The sequence below is a fragment of the Wasmannia auropunctata genome, unplaced genomic scaffold (genome assembly GCF_000956235.1).
Source record: "Wasmannia auropunctata unplaced genomic scaffold, wasmannia.A_1.0 LD336046.1, whole genome shotgun sequence".
Classification (NCBI taxonomy): domain Eukaryota; kingdom Metazoa; phylum Arthropoda; class Insecta; order Hymenoptera; family Formicidae; genus Wasmannia; species Wasmannia auropunctata.
Window position 1 is genome coordinate 33069 of NW_012026844.1, and position 13256 is coordinate 46324.

At 27.2% G+C, this 13256-nt stretch overlaps 1 protein-coding gene across 1 annotated transcript in view; it reads right to left on the reverse strand.

The window, feature by feature from the left end:
• LOC105451702 (4-coumarate--CoA ligase 1-like) overlaps positions 1 to 5712 on the reverse strand; it is a 9494-nt gene extending 3782 nt beyond the window's left edge. Inside the window, exons 1-4 of the mRNA XM_011692312.1 lie at positions 5508 to 5712; positions 3273 to 3354; positions 2533 to 2652; positions 381 to 588 (exon numbers count right to left, since the gene is read on the reverse strand). Coding sequence (XP_011690614.1) covers positions 381 to 588; positions 2533 to 2652; positions 3273 to 3287 — 343 coding nt within the window. The 5' untranslated portion in view covers positions 3288 to 3354; positions 5508 to 5712. The remainder of the gene's footprint in view (positions 1 to 380; positions 589 to 2532; positions 2653 to 3272; positions 3355 to 5507) is intronic.
• Positions 5713 to 13256: the final 7544 nt, after the last annotated feature.

Below are 13256 nucleotides of genomic sequence, written 5' to 3' on the forward strand. Positions count from 1 at the left end.
AGACGTGTGCTCTTCCGATCTTCTGTGCACAATATTCTAATAGTTAGAATAATTTCGTCTTGCATTTACAATACAAATCTTGTACTGTAAATCTATATTTATAATGTACATTATTTGTACTGTAGTTTTTCAGTATGTACGATGAATAACAGAACGCAGTCTTACTGCGTCTTCTCTTAGAGGAAATTTCACTTTATAACTAGAATATTTTTTTTTGGGTGATGTAATTATGCAATTATGTAATTATGTAATTATCGCAAGATAGATAAAATTGTACGTTGCGCGCATTATTAACGTAAATGCACGATAAAATCATTAGTCTAATCGAATGCAATATGTAAGAATGTATATTTCATAGCGATTATATCACAAGAGCTTACGTAGATCCATGGCCTCGTTCCACGGATTGAAGATCGCATTGACATAAGTCGCTGCAACACAGGGCACGATAGAATTGGGATGATTACTCGTGCACACACTAATGACGTCACCTTCTTTAATTCCTTGTTTTTGCAGCCACACTGCGAATCTCACAGCTTTATCTTGCAGCACCGCGTATGTAAATGTCTCATCAGTACGCGCGTCTAACTGTAAGTAAATATTAATAATATTATTATTACTATATAAAATATCAAAATAAAATATTTCAAAAATTGTATTGCAGAATCATTAATTTTGCAATTAAAATATCTACTAAAATAGTTTATATAATTTTTTAAAAAGATACGCTTGTTATACGCCAAGATTGAATGTTAAAACAAGCTGCAAATTTATATTTATTTTTAATATTGACATCTGTTTGTACAATAAATATTATAAAATTAGAAATAATAGATTATACAGGTACCTGTATACCTGTATATACCTGTATATATATATAATTAAAGTAAATTAAGATTAGATTCAAAATATGCAATTAAATTATACGCCTTAACTTTGGTTAATAATATGCTCTCTAAATCTGAATTAATGGAAAATTACTGAAAAATCACTGATTGAATCAGTAACTATAATCTAAATAAACCTAATGCCTTACAAATAAATAAGTAAAACAGAGCCAAATCTGTTGTGCAATTAGCGAGAACAGCGAAGTCCACTGATTTGTCAACAATTATAGCGATTATTCACTTATTTATTAGTGATTTCCGAGAGTCAATGAAATTGAATATCACTATGATTACCAGTGGCTTTGGACTGATGCATTCAATAAATAACCATTGATAATCTGACTATTATCCACTAATTCAGATTTAGAGAGTGATAAAATTAATTTAAACAAAATTATATGTAATATAATGTGATTATATAATTATATGTAATCAGTTTCTAAGAACATTATTTAATTTTTGTTTTAGTTTTTTGCAAATTATTCTCTCTTTTTAGAAACACCTATTAATTGACACCTATTAATATAACGCGAAGAACTTGCCAAAATAATCTCAAAGTATTACTTTCGCCGTGATTTTCTTCCGTAATAAGATCGAGAATGGGAAAATTTCATTATATGTATTACATTTTAATATAGTCAACTATATTAAAATGTAATAATTGAGTTGTTACATGTATAAGAATTGATTCCACAATTATTTCACAATTGTTAAATAAAGCTTGGTCGTAATATGTCTGCCCTTATATCTAATTAACTGTCTCCTATCTATTTGCAATCATATATTACGATAAGATATTACGTAAGATATTTACATTTAGTAAGCTGTTTCTTAACGAACAAAGGAAAACGTCATCACGTGCATGATAGAAAACACATATTATCACCAGTATGAACCACATTAATATATTTTAACAACTTTTTCAAGAATGTTTTTCATTGTTCTACTCTACATTTATTAAAATACTAATATGCAATGTCTTCTATTACACACAAGCAATTTCTTTCAGCACTACCTGTTTATTTCACATCTTTGATAAAACAAATTCTATGTAATTTAATTTTATGTAATTTATATAAACAAGTTAATTGAGAAACAACCACGATGAATTCTTTTTGTAATGGATAAATGTTTTCGTCGTTAATAATTTTTTCTAATTCTTCTCCTCTCTAAAAGTAAATCATGGAATCGTTACTGATTTTCAATGTATATTATTTTCTAGTGGTATCCTTAAAATTGTGATTAACAGTGATTATTTCAATGTGTTATTTCAGTGATAATATACTAATTCAAATAATGAATAACACTGAAAGATAGTGAGTTTTACTGTCAAACAGTTTTAAGAACTGTTTCACTATCTTTCAATGAGAATCACTGTTTAAATCAATATATTATCACTGAACATTAAAGTGCTCACTATTTATCACAGTTCTAAGTATGCCACTGAAAAATAAAATACACTAAAAATCAATGTGATTCCACTGATTCACTTTTAAAAAGTAAAATTTTATGATATTTTATTTTTATTTCTATATTTTTATTAAACCTTTTTTTCTTGTTTAATTAAATATTATAAATTTAAAAAATTCATTCTTTCTTTTTGCACAATCTTAAGTATTAACATTACATGCAAACGTTGACTCACATGTGCGATTTTGTCCGCATGGTTTTTAATGCTAATCCACATTAATTCTCCGAGGCTTTTGTACTTATTCGATTGATACGTCTCTTGTCCTTTATAAACGCCATTTTCCACAGTAAAATTCTGTAAATAGCATATTAATTTTTATTTTAATCCTGTAGTGGCATATATGGATTATTCGTGTCCATGTCATTTCTAACGGTTCTTATTTATAATGCAGAAAGTAATTTTTATAATTTTTCCAAAACTTTTTTTCCAATGTTTACATAACAAAATAATTTAGTAGAAACTACAAAGAATATGTATGAATTTTAACAGAATTTTTTGTGCACTTTAGAAACCTCAAAATTAGATTGGACACAAATGACACATGTGTGCCACTTTCAGGTATTGAAAATATGTGTGCCACTTTCAGGTACTGAAAATATGTGTGCCACTGCAGAGTTAATTTTTTAGTCAATAATTTTTCACTTTTCTATTAATGCGCCAAATTTTTATTGCATTAATAGAAAAATGTTTTGCACTGTGAGCACATAGCACTATAAAGCCGACGTAATATTTTTTTATTCTTAAGTATTTTAAAGATTTTAATGGATCTGCACCGAATTAAAAAAACAGGTTTTGACAACCGATTTTAAATACTATGAAGTATCATTGTTATAATGACTGCTAGCTAAAAGAACAGGTATTGACAACAAGATTTTAAATATTGTATAAAAAAAATCATATGATTTTGTATTTACCTTATCCGCAACCATTTCGTCAAAATAGAAGTCTGATGAATGTGGCCGATCAGTCACTGAGTATAGGTTTGAAAGAATATCACTGCATCATAAATAAGTTTCATGCATGGTTATGCACAAAGTGAATGGAAATCGAAAAGAAGAAAAAATAAAAAGATTTATTACATCAAATTTGATTTGAATTATTATATATGCATAGAACAAATAAAACTTTTCAAAAATATTAATTTTATTTGTTTATATTGCAACAATAGAATATTTCTAATTAGAAAATCTTGGTACACTAGGCGTCATTATAATGTCTTCCCAAAGTAACTAGGAGTAACTAGATATGTATTCACAATGGATTCGATTCGAGTTCATTTTCAAATCTGTAAGATTCGAAATCGAATAGTTCGAGAATTTCGAATCAACAGTGATTCGATTTCGAATCAATAGCCTATTTTATTTGCTTCATTTATATCTCCCGCGCGACCAATTATTCTTATCTAATAAATAAGTATTTTTAATGTATGTAACATATCTATATAGATTAATAAAATATTCGAAAGCATTCTAACTATTCATGTATATACATATTATTAATTACATATTTTCTAGTTCAAAATATCACATAAGATTATGATCTTTTTTTGAAATTAGATGTAAATCAAAAACTAGTCTTCAGTTTGTTTAAATCATTGAGTAAAATAATGTAAATTATAAATTTTGATATTTATTACGTTTAAATTAACATGTAATGTAAATCTGGGAAAATTTGATTCAGATTCGATTCGATTCGATTTTAAACATGTTATCAAAAATTCGATTAGATTCGATTCGACCATACAAATGATTCATTCGCACACCTCTATTTATAATGTTGTCCAACCTGCATTCAAATATATTTATGATAGCTTATAGTTGCTAACAAAATATATTTTTAATTTGACTCCAAATGAAAATTAAAAAAAATATATTCGACACTGCATATTTCATTATCAAGAAAGTGACGTTAATTTTTAATGAAGAACAAGAAAAAGTTATGACAGAATATCTTTTGAAATGCTCCTCGATCTATTTTGGTCTTTTACCGCAAAAAGTAAGAAAATTAGCGTATGAATGTGCGATAGTAAGAAATTAATAAATAAACATTATTATACAATTGTTTTATTTTATTAAAAAATGAAATATTTCATTAAAGGACAACTCTTATTTCTTAGTAACATCATACTCCAATACGATAACAACTAGTCCCACGAAGGAATAAGAAGTTTCATTTAATTATTGTAAATAAAGAAAATTATCTAAAAAAATCCCGAGAACTTATGAAATATTTTATCTAATATTTCATAACATATGTATTTCATAAGTCATTTTCTTCAACATAAATCAATAGATTTCGCTATTTATACATGAAGTAAATATTATGTAATATTATATGGAATAGATTTTGCGATAAATAATCAGTTAGTAAAGTTTAACTGCTATTACATCAAATATGTAGCAACTGTAAGAATTATTTTTTTACGTTTATTTAGTTAATTATTTCGCATATAAATGTTCGAAAATTAGAAAGTCCACCATATCATTATTATAATACTGAAAATAAATCAAGGTTACTTTCTTTTGAACTTGTTCTACTAAACTCTATTTCGCGCTAGTATAAGAACGCGCTAAAGAGATCGGCACTAAAGGAAATTATTATAACGCTACGTTTAGATATTCACAGTCAATGCGAAAAATTTATAGCACACGTCACGTGCACTGACAGTGAATATCGTAAGTCATAATCATAATATTTGGTGTATTAGTTATGTACATATATTGGTTGTGTTCCGATAAACATATAATATAGTGCTGAAAATGTATAATATACGTAACGTGAGCTATAGATTTTCAGTGAATGAAATACGGCCAATGTACCTATATAAAAAGAAAAATACTGCAAGTAGGTAGGTATTTCTGAGAAAATTGAAGTATTCTGGCTATGTTCCAAAATTCACTACCAGCACTGAAAATGAATAGTTTACGTGCACTATAGATTTTCAGCACCTGTAGTGAATTTTGGAACACTGTCTGAATATTTGGTTGCCATAAAAAACAGCTATTAAAAAAATCATTACAGGTGGCTATCAAAAGAAATAAATTATTCTAAATAGTAATATAAAAATAATACAGATATACGGCGTGATAGAGTGACAGGTCTATAACGTACATGCAAACAATTTAATTATAAAGTATTATATATAATACCTTCAATTGCAATTTAGTCAAAATAATGTATCCAGGTGTATCCAGGAAGAAATACTTGAAAACAAAAATCGATAAAGTCGGTTGCAATAAAAAGAAAGATTCCGTATCTGAAAGACGGAAGAGTTTTTCCACTATGTGAAGATCCTTTCCGAGGAACATGCACTAGACAAGTGTAGAGCGAAGCATATACGAACGCCGATAAAAGTTGACTCATTTACTGACCACCTATTACATGTATAGTTCTACATATCCCTCTCTCTAAACTGTACAATTGACATGTGCGCTGTATAACTGTGCAAATCATAAATTTTGTGAAGCCATTGTTCTTATAGTACAAAAGTAATGCCGTTGTTATTTGTCCTCCTGATATTATCTTAGTATATGACATGAAGTAAATTGCTGAAATCGATAACGGAATGAGTTTCTAATGTTATGTATCTTACGTATTTATTTATTTATTTATGGATCTTATGTATTTTTCATTTCATAATTTAACAAAACCTTACAAGTCATTTTTCATTTTAAAAATTTTCGTAATTATATAATTTATATATTTTTCTTTCTAAATATTGTAAAATTAAAATTTTATTGATTTTAATTAAAAATATAATCAAAATTGAATTACTTATACTTCTAAAGCATGATTCTTGAAAATTTCAATAAAAATTTATATAGCCTAGTTTTTATAATCTAGAAAATAAAAATTTTATTGTAATAAAATTTGTAGACTAAATATAAAAATTAAAAATTAAAGTTTTTTAGTCGTTGCAAATCAGAATACAGAATATAATCAAAAATTTTTTCAAAAAATTATTTGTATTTTCTAAAATAAAAAAAATTTATTTCTATGTTCTTTTTAGTTTCACAATATTAATGCAATTATACCTACATAACTAGGTACACGAATGATGAAGTGTTACAGTCATGAATAAAATACATATAACAGACATTCAATTGTGATATGAATCGTCCGTTAATTCATCAAACAGATCTGTCTGATGTGATCAGATATCTGAAATATTTGGTTAAATCTTATTATATTAATTAAAATTTAGCATAACAATTAATTGGTAGTTAAATATAGTTAATTTGAAGCATACAATATAATTTGAATTATGTAAAAGGATACATAAAATAAAATAAAAATTTATTTCCCTGTTATTATTTATATACGTTTCACTAATTTGTTTCAATGTTACAAATCTATGTCAAACTTTATAATATTCCAAGAATCTATTCAGACAAATGTTACCAAGCTAATGTCATCAAGGCCGATCTTATACCTAGCAATTATGTTAGATATAAAGGAAGAAAGAAGATTTCACTAGTCACGGACTTTGAATTATACGTAAAAATTTGAGCTGGCTTTAAGATAAGAATTGACCTTGATAATCTTTATCGATTTGTAGACAACTAACAATGAGATGACAGCGTGTATCATTTAAGAATGCAATGTACTACATTATCTACATATTATGAGAACAAATATCTCATTGCTTGATCAACATTAATACTACTTACGTAATTTAGGTAAACTGTGATTTCAGTCAATTACCGCCGCAATTTAGTCACGCGAACGATATGCTTTACATAATGTGATGATTCGTTAAAATTTAAATGGCTATTTTTTATTAAAGTTTCATGCACTAAATATAAATATCTTGTTTTATATACCATATATACATATATATATATATATATATATATATATATATGAGAATAAATAGAAATTGTCAGAAAAAAATTTATTAGAATTCCCAAATTTTATTAAACAAATTTATATTTTATGAAAACAAATGACGAATACACGATGTTCAATGCAGTAAAGTAAATTTTAAAAACATTGTGAATCAATTGATTCGTGTATTTAGAGGATATACGAATCGATACGTTATTAATTATTAGTCCAAGAATTCCCTCGCAATCTTGTCGGTATATGTATTCTAGATTTTGTCTGAAAATTACACGCCGCCACAGGATGCTTGGTTTTTCAGAAGGCTAGTAATTTTAACAATTTTTCCGGTTACCTAGCTGTGTCACGCGAGTTATTCGATTGAGTCAAAAAAATCTACATTCTTAATAATTATAATTCAGAAAAAGAGCTTACAAAGTTTCACGGTTAAAATAGTTACTTTATTCAGGATAAAGCTGATAATAGAGAATAAAACGTAAGCGCTTACGTCTGTCGTAGTTATTGTAGATGTAGAATAGGGTAGACAAAAATGTGTGTACGTATTTCTGAAGTGCACATTAATGGCTGTTGTATAGATGTAAATTACGTATACATTTTTCTCTACCTTAAGGTCCGTTTACAATGAGAAGAGTAACTAGTAAGTAGTAAGCCGTAAGAAATTGACCAATTATAGTCGATTATTCTTCTTATATTCAACTATAATTGATCAATTGCTTACGATTTACTACTCTCATTGTAGATGGACCTTTAGGGGCTGTCTACAATACGTCGTATGTTAGATCGTAAGCCGTAAATCGTAAGAATTGACCAATCACAGTTGAATGTAAGAAAAATATTTGACTGCGATTGGTCAATTCTTAGTTAGTATGATATGAGTAGTGACTAACGGCTTATTGTAGAAAGCCCCTTACTCTACGTCTACGATTATGACAGACGTAAGCACTTACGTTTTATTCTCTGCTATCAGTCTAATTATAAACTTTTTTTACTGCATGTAAACAATTGAACATTCGTCCTTGATGTAATTACTGTGAATTGCAGCAATTTCGCATGCAAACGAGTGATTCTGGCTGATTCAGAAAGCACTTTTTCAAAACAGCTTATTCTTTGTGAGATAAAGCAATTTAAATTCGTCAACTCTCGATTCCATGTTTTTCCATATTTCCATGAAACGTATATTTTTCTATGTTTCTATACATATTCCGTGTTACGTGTTTTTTCATATTTCTCCTGTTTCAAATGACTTACTATGAAATAGTATAAACTTTTGTTTACGACAAAGTCTTTATTATAATCTTGTTTAAATGCAGAAAATAATGAATTCTCTTGTTTACACATTTTTTCAAAAAAAAGTTAGAACAAAATTACCAAAAATATAAAGAGTGTAAATTGTGTCCGCTTATCACGTCGCTTGATTGCTCTAAAAGATAAAGAAAATAATCATCAACTATGTCTAAGAAACAAGCCTCTTCGAATTGATAAGATTTGTATGAAAATTATGAATAAATTTTGTTTAATAAAATGTTACATTAGTCTTGAAATATGCTACAATTTTGATTATAGCGATATATATCCATTAATAAAAAATTAAAATAAGAGTATCTATTCTTTAACATAGATAATGTAACATGTCATTATGTTTATAATAAAATTTGACATAAATCACTTAAATTTAATTTAATTTACAGTTTATTTACTATTTCTTTCGTTTAATAAAAGGTGCTTAATTACATTAAAATACCTCAGGCCCGTTTCTGATGTGTTGGATTGCATTAAAATTTTCTATCTTGCTTTCGTCAAACTTCAAATATATATTTATTATTTCATATATATATTTCAGTTCAAGTACAACTTTGTAGCTGTACACTGTGTTAAAAAGAACAGATTTCTTGTATAAAATGATAATTTAATCTATCTATTTTTATGTATTTATTTACACATTTGCATACAGAATATCTTATCGATATTGATCTAGTACACTATATTTGTAGAGTTTTTTATTGTTAAATATTAATTAAAAGTATTATTTGTTATTTAATATTTATGATATACATAAAATCTTATTAAATTAATTAATTTAATTTTGTACAGCCGAAATATGATAATAAATGTATCAGGTTTTTTTATTACAAATACATATATATCGGAATTATTAATATTTCTTGAAATTATTACTATTTTATCTTTATAATCTGGCAAAAAAATTTTTATATTTTATAATATATTTTTGTATTTATGGAAATTTTTTTAAAATACCCAAAATTTTTTCAGATTCTATAAGTTTTCTTCGGAAATTATAGAATGATAAATCAGAATACTTTTTCAGAATTCACATAAAATGGATTGCTAAATGTTTCCGACCAATATATAATTTTACGATGTCTTTTTAAAAATACTGTTGTAAGTAAATTCCTAATTGTATCAACATTGTAAGTTTTATTGTTCAAATTATTTAAGCTTAAAAATATTAAAATTTTTTTATACATAATACAATATACTATATAATAATTTCATCAACACAATAAAGTTACATATTGGCAGAAAATTTTTGGCAGCTGCAGTATATATAAAGAATTCTAGAAAAGATGTTGATTTTTCAGTATTTCTAAAAAATCTTCCAATTCGTATAAAAGAATCTGAGAAATTTTTAAAAAGTTTTGAGATTATATATTTGATTTATTATTTATTATTTATTTGAGAAATTCTAAAAAATTTACGGACAAATTTTGAAAATTTACTAAAAGACTTCTAAGAAAGTTTTTGCTAAGATACATGTTACATGATTAGATATTAGTTCAACTAATTTTAAAACTTACATTTTATTAGTGCACGGAAACAAAATATTATAATAATCTCTATAAATGATGTTTCATATTAGGTTCAGTAAAACAAGCTGCTATTTCAGAAAGATTTTTACGATCGATTTTTTCATCGGAAGTGGCAGTTGTTCAAGAAAGTGTATGTAGTGAAGTTTCCTCTAATTATCAAAATTTCTTTCCATAAATTGTGTCAGCTCTTTTTTCTTTCATAAGTGATGTTTATCAATAAATCCCGAGGATTTGATAACTCTTACATTCGTAAGTATTGCACGAACAGTCAAGAGCAAGCTGATAACCCAGTACAAAGATTCGAACCATAAACCGATATCGTTCGAATGCATAGTGGGAAAGTGCTGATTCGACGAGGCTAGGAAAAATTTATAAGAAAATTCTACATCTCTGACAAAGCAGTTGTACCGCTAGATAAGAGTATTATTGCGGGGTCTTTGATATTCTTCTGTACGCATGAGAATGTGGCAATATCAACTGAATCATATTTATTGTTTAAAATAAATTCAATAGACTCATACTCCGCGCAGTTCTGGCCGAAAACCACGAGTTTTGTAGAAACCTTCATTTCAATCACAGCAGCATAAATCATTTTTGTGTTATCGTAATCAACAAAGATTACCTTCGGAGTAACCCGCGTCAGAAAATGTTCAGCAGTCGCTACAACGATTTTTTTGTAGATTGGGCGTGTCATACAGATACATAACGCGATGATAAACAATGTGGAAATTTAGAAAAAAAAGAATAAACTTACATTTTATTCCTCTTTTCCGCTTGGGCCATGGATTTATAATAGCGCCAATATACAGTGTCGCCAAATACGGTATGTATGCCTCTATCTGATTGTCTGTGCACATCGTTATTATGTCGCCGGATTTAACATTCAATCTTTGCAACCATAATGCGCACTTTACGCTTCTTTCTCATCTCCTCGAATGTATTTATTTCTCCCGTCTCATCGATCTACGAGATGTATCAATCTCATTTCTATCATAATCTAATATGTCTCGTTTAGGAAAATTACATTAGTTCAATATTTGATGAATGCTTCCTCTATATATTCGTGCTTCGCGGAGAATAACTTTTATTGAAATCATTTACATATTTTACCTGGCCAATGAAATCCGGTCTGTGTGTAAGCTTGTCCAAAATTATACTTCCCATATTGATACACTCGATATTATTAATTATACAATTAATCCTTCTCGTCTATTAATTCTTTGTCTTTTATCTGAAAAGGTATATGTCTTTTAAAATATACAATAATGTTAAAGTAATATATATATACATATATATATTTTTATCAAAAATTTTATGGATCTTTTTATATTTTCATATATTGATGTATATTTTTTATTTCATTTTTATTGTAGTTCATAATGCTGAGTATCCAATATATCTTAATATATAGTTTAATATATGATTATTAAGACCACAATAAGTATAATAATACTGTTTATTACATTAAACACTACACGACTAACTTCTACATTTGCTTCTCGATAATACTGTTGTAATATAAAATGCCCTTCAGTCAAAATGTATCTAAAATATTTTGGTCAGAAATGCTATTAGGCTTGTCATAATTTTAAACGAGGTGAGACGCTTTGCGTGTATATATATCTTATTAATTCGATAACACCGTATTTACATTAACAATTTTTAAAATCTTTATCTTTTACTCGTTTATTGTTAGTATAATTAATTATTTATGTTATTAATTCATTTTATAGACTAAGTTTTGTAGAAACTATACATGTAATGTATTACATGTAAATGTAAACTATACATGTAATGTATTACATGTAAATGTATGTATTACATGTAAATATAAGTAACGGACTAAAGATATTCATTTAATTTATAAAACAATGTATTAATTAATTTTACGTATTATAAAATTTTATATTAAGAAACAAGAGAATGAAAAAGAAATATTTTTTATAAAAATTATATTGCATACATCTCGATACGATTAGTTGTATCGGTAGTTATATAATAAAATATTATTTTCGATCATCGTCAATCATCATAGATAATATCTTTCATTATTCCCAACTCTATTCTTCGGTTCTTCAAAAAGTTTTCGCAAGAATTCAATGTCAGAAAATAATCGGGTAATAAATATATGTTCGTCCATCAAGAACACGTCGCTTGTCTGCATATATGTTAGTTGCATGAAGAAATAAAGACATCATTTAATTTGAGATTAATTTTTTATTAAAACTGTTACCTAGCTTTGTACTGTTCAAGAAGCCATTGATTATTTTTTATTAAGTTTTTCTTTCTCTCGCGTTCCCGTCGAACGACGATATTTCGATGTTTAAGTTCCTCGTTCCGCTTTATCTTTATAGACAGCTATTCTTCCTTTTCTTTGTAATGCGCAGAATTCGAGTTTGTATTTTCTCTCACGATCAGACATAAAATTTTTTTAGCATAACAACCAATTGATATTAAATGGATCTTAATTAAAGATATTTATTTAGAAGTCCTAGATCATTCGACTCCATAGGCTCTTTTATTTTGTTTACAACGTTTGAATCGCTTTGATTTTTTTAATTAAATGAATCTTTCTTTGAGCGTCTTCATCTCTTCGCTCATGTTAATGTTAACTTCATTTGTCGGGATTTCTCATTAATCTCTTTCGCAAATTTAATGATTTCATGATATCTTTCGTACATTAATATTTGAAAACGCCTTGGATACGTCTTTCCGTTTCTCGTTTACCATTGAATTGAGAGCCTCGCGAGTAGCTTGTAGCTTCCATCGCGTGATATTTCTCAATTATTTTCGCCGCTTCTCTAATGCGATTCCGCCTCAGTCTCTCTAGTTTTTTGCAATTCCTTCTTCTTCATAGCAAAACAGCAATTATTATCTCTACTATTTTTAAATATCTACACGTGTTAATGTAAATTAACAATATTACATAAATGTACATATAAAAAAAACTCATGTCGTGATTGATATAGACGGTACACGTCTGTCATTAAAGCAAATATTTAAAAAATTATTCGTTATATAACAGCTATTAGTATTATACGAACTAATAATTTATACGTAAGAAAATTGAGAACTATATACGTATATACTAATAAGTGACGTGAGCGGACGTTGATAATATAATTACAGCGATTGACGTTTCGTGCGGCACGAACATCGTATAAAACATGCTGCGACATTTACCACCATCCTCCTTTAACCGATATTACAAATTATGTTGTAATAACA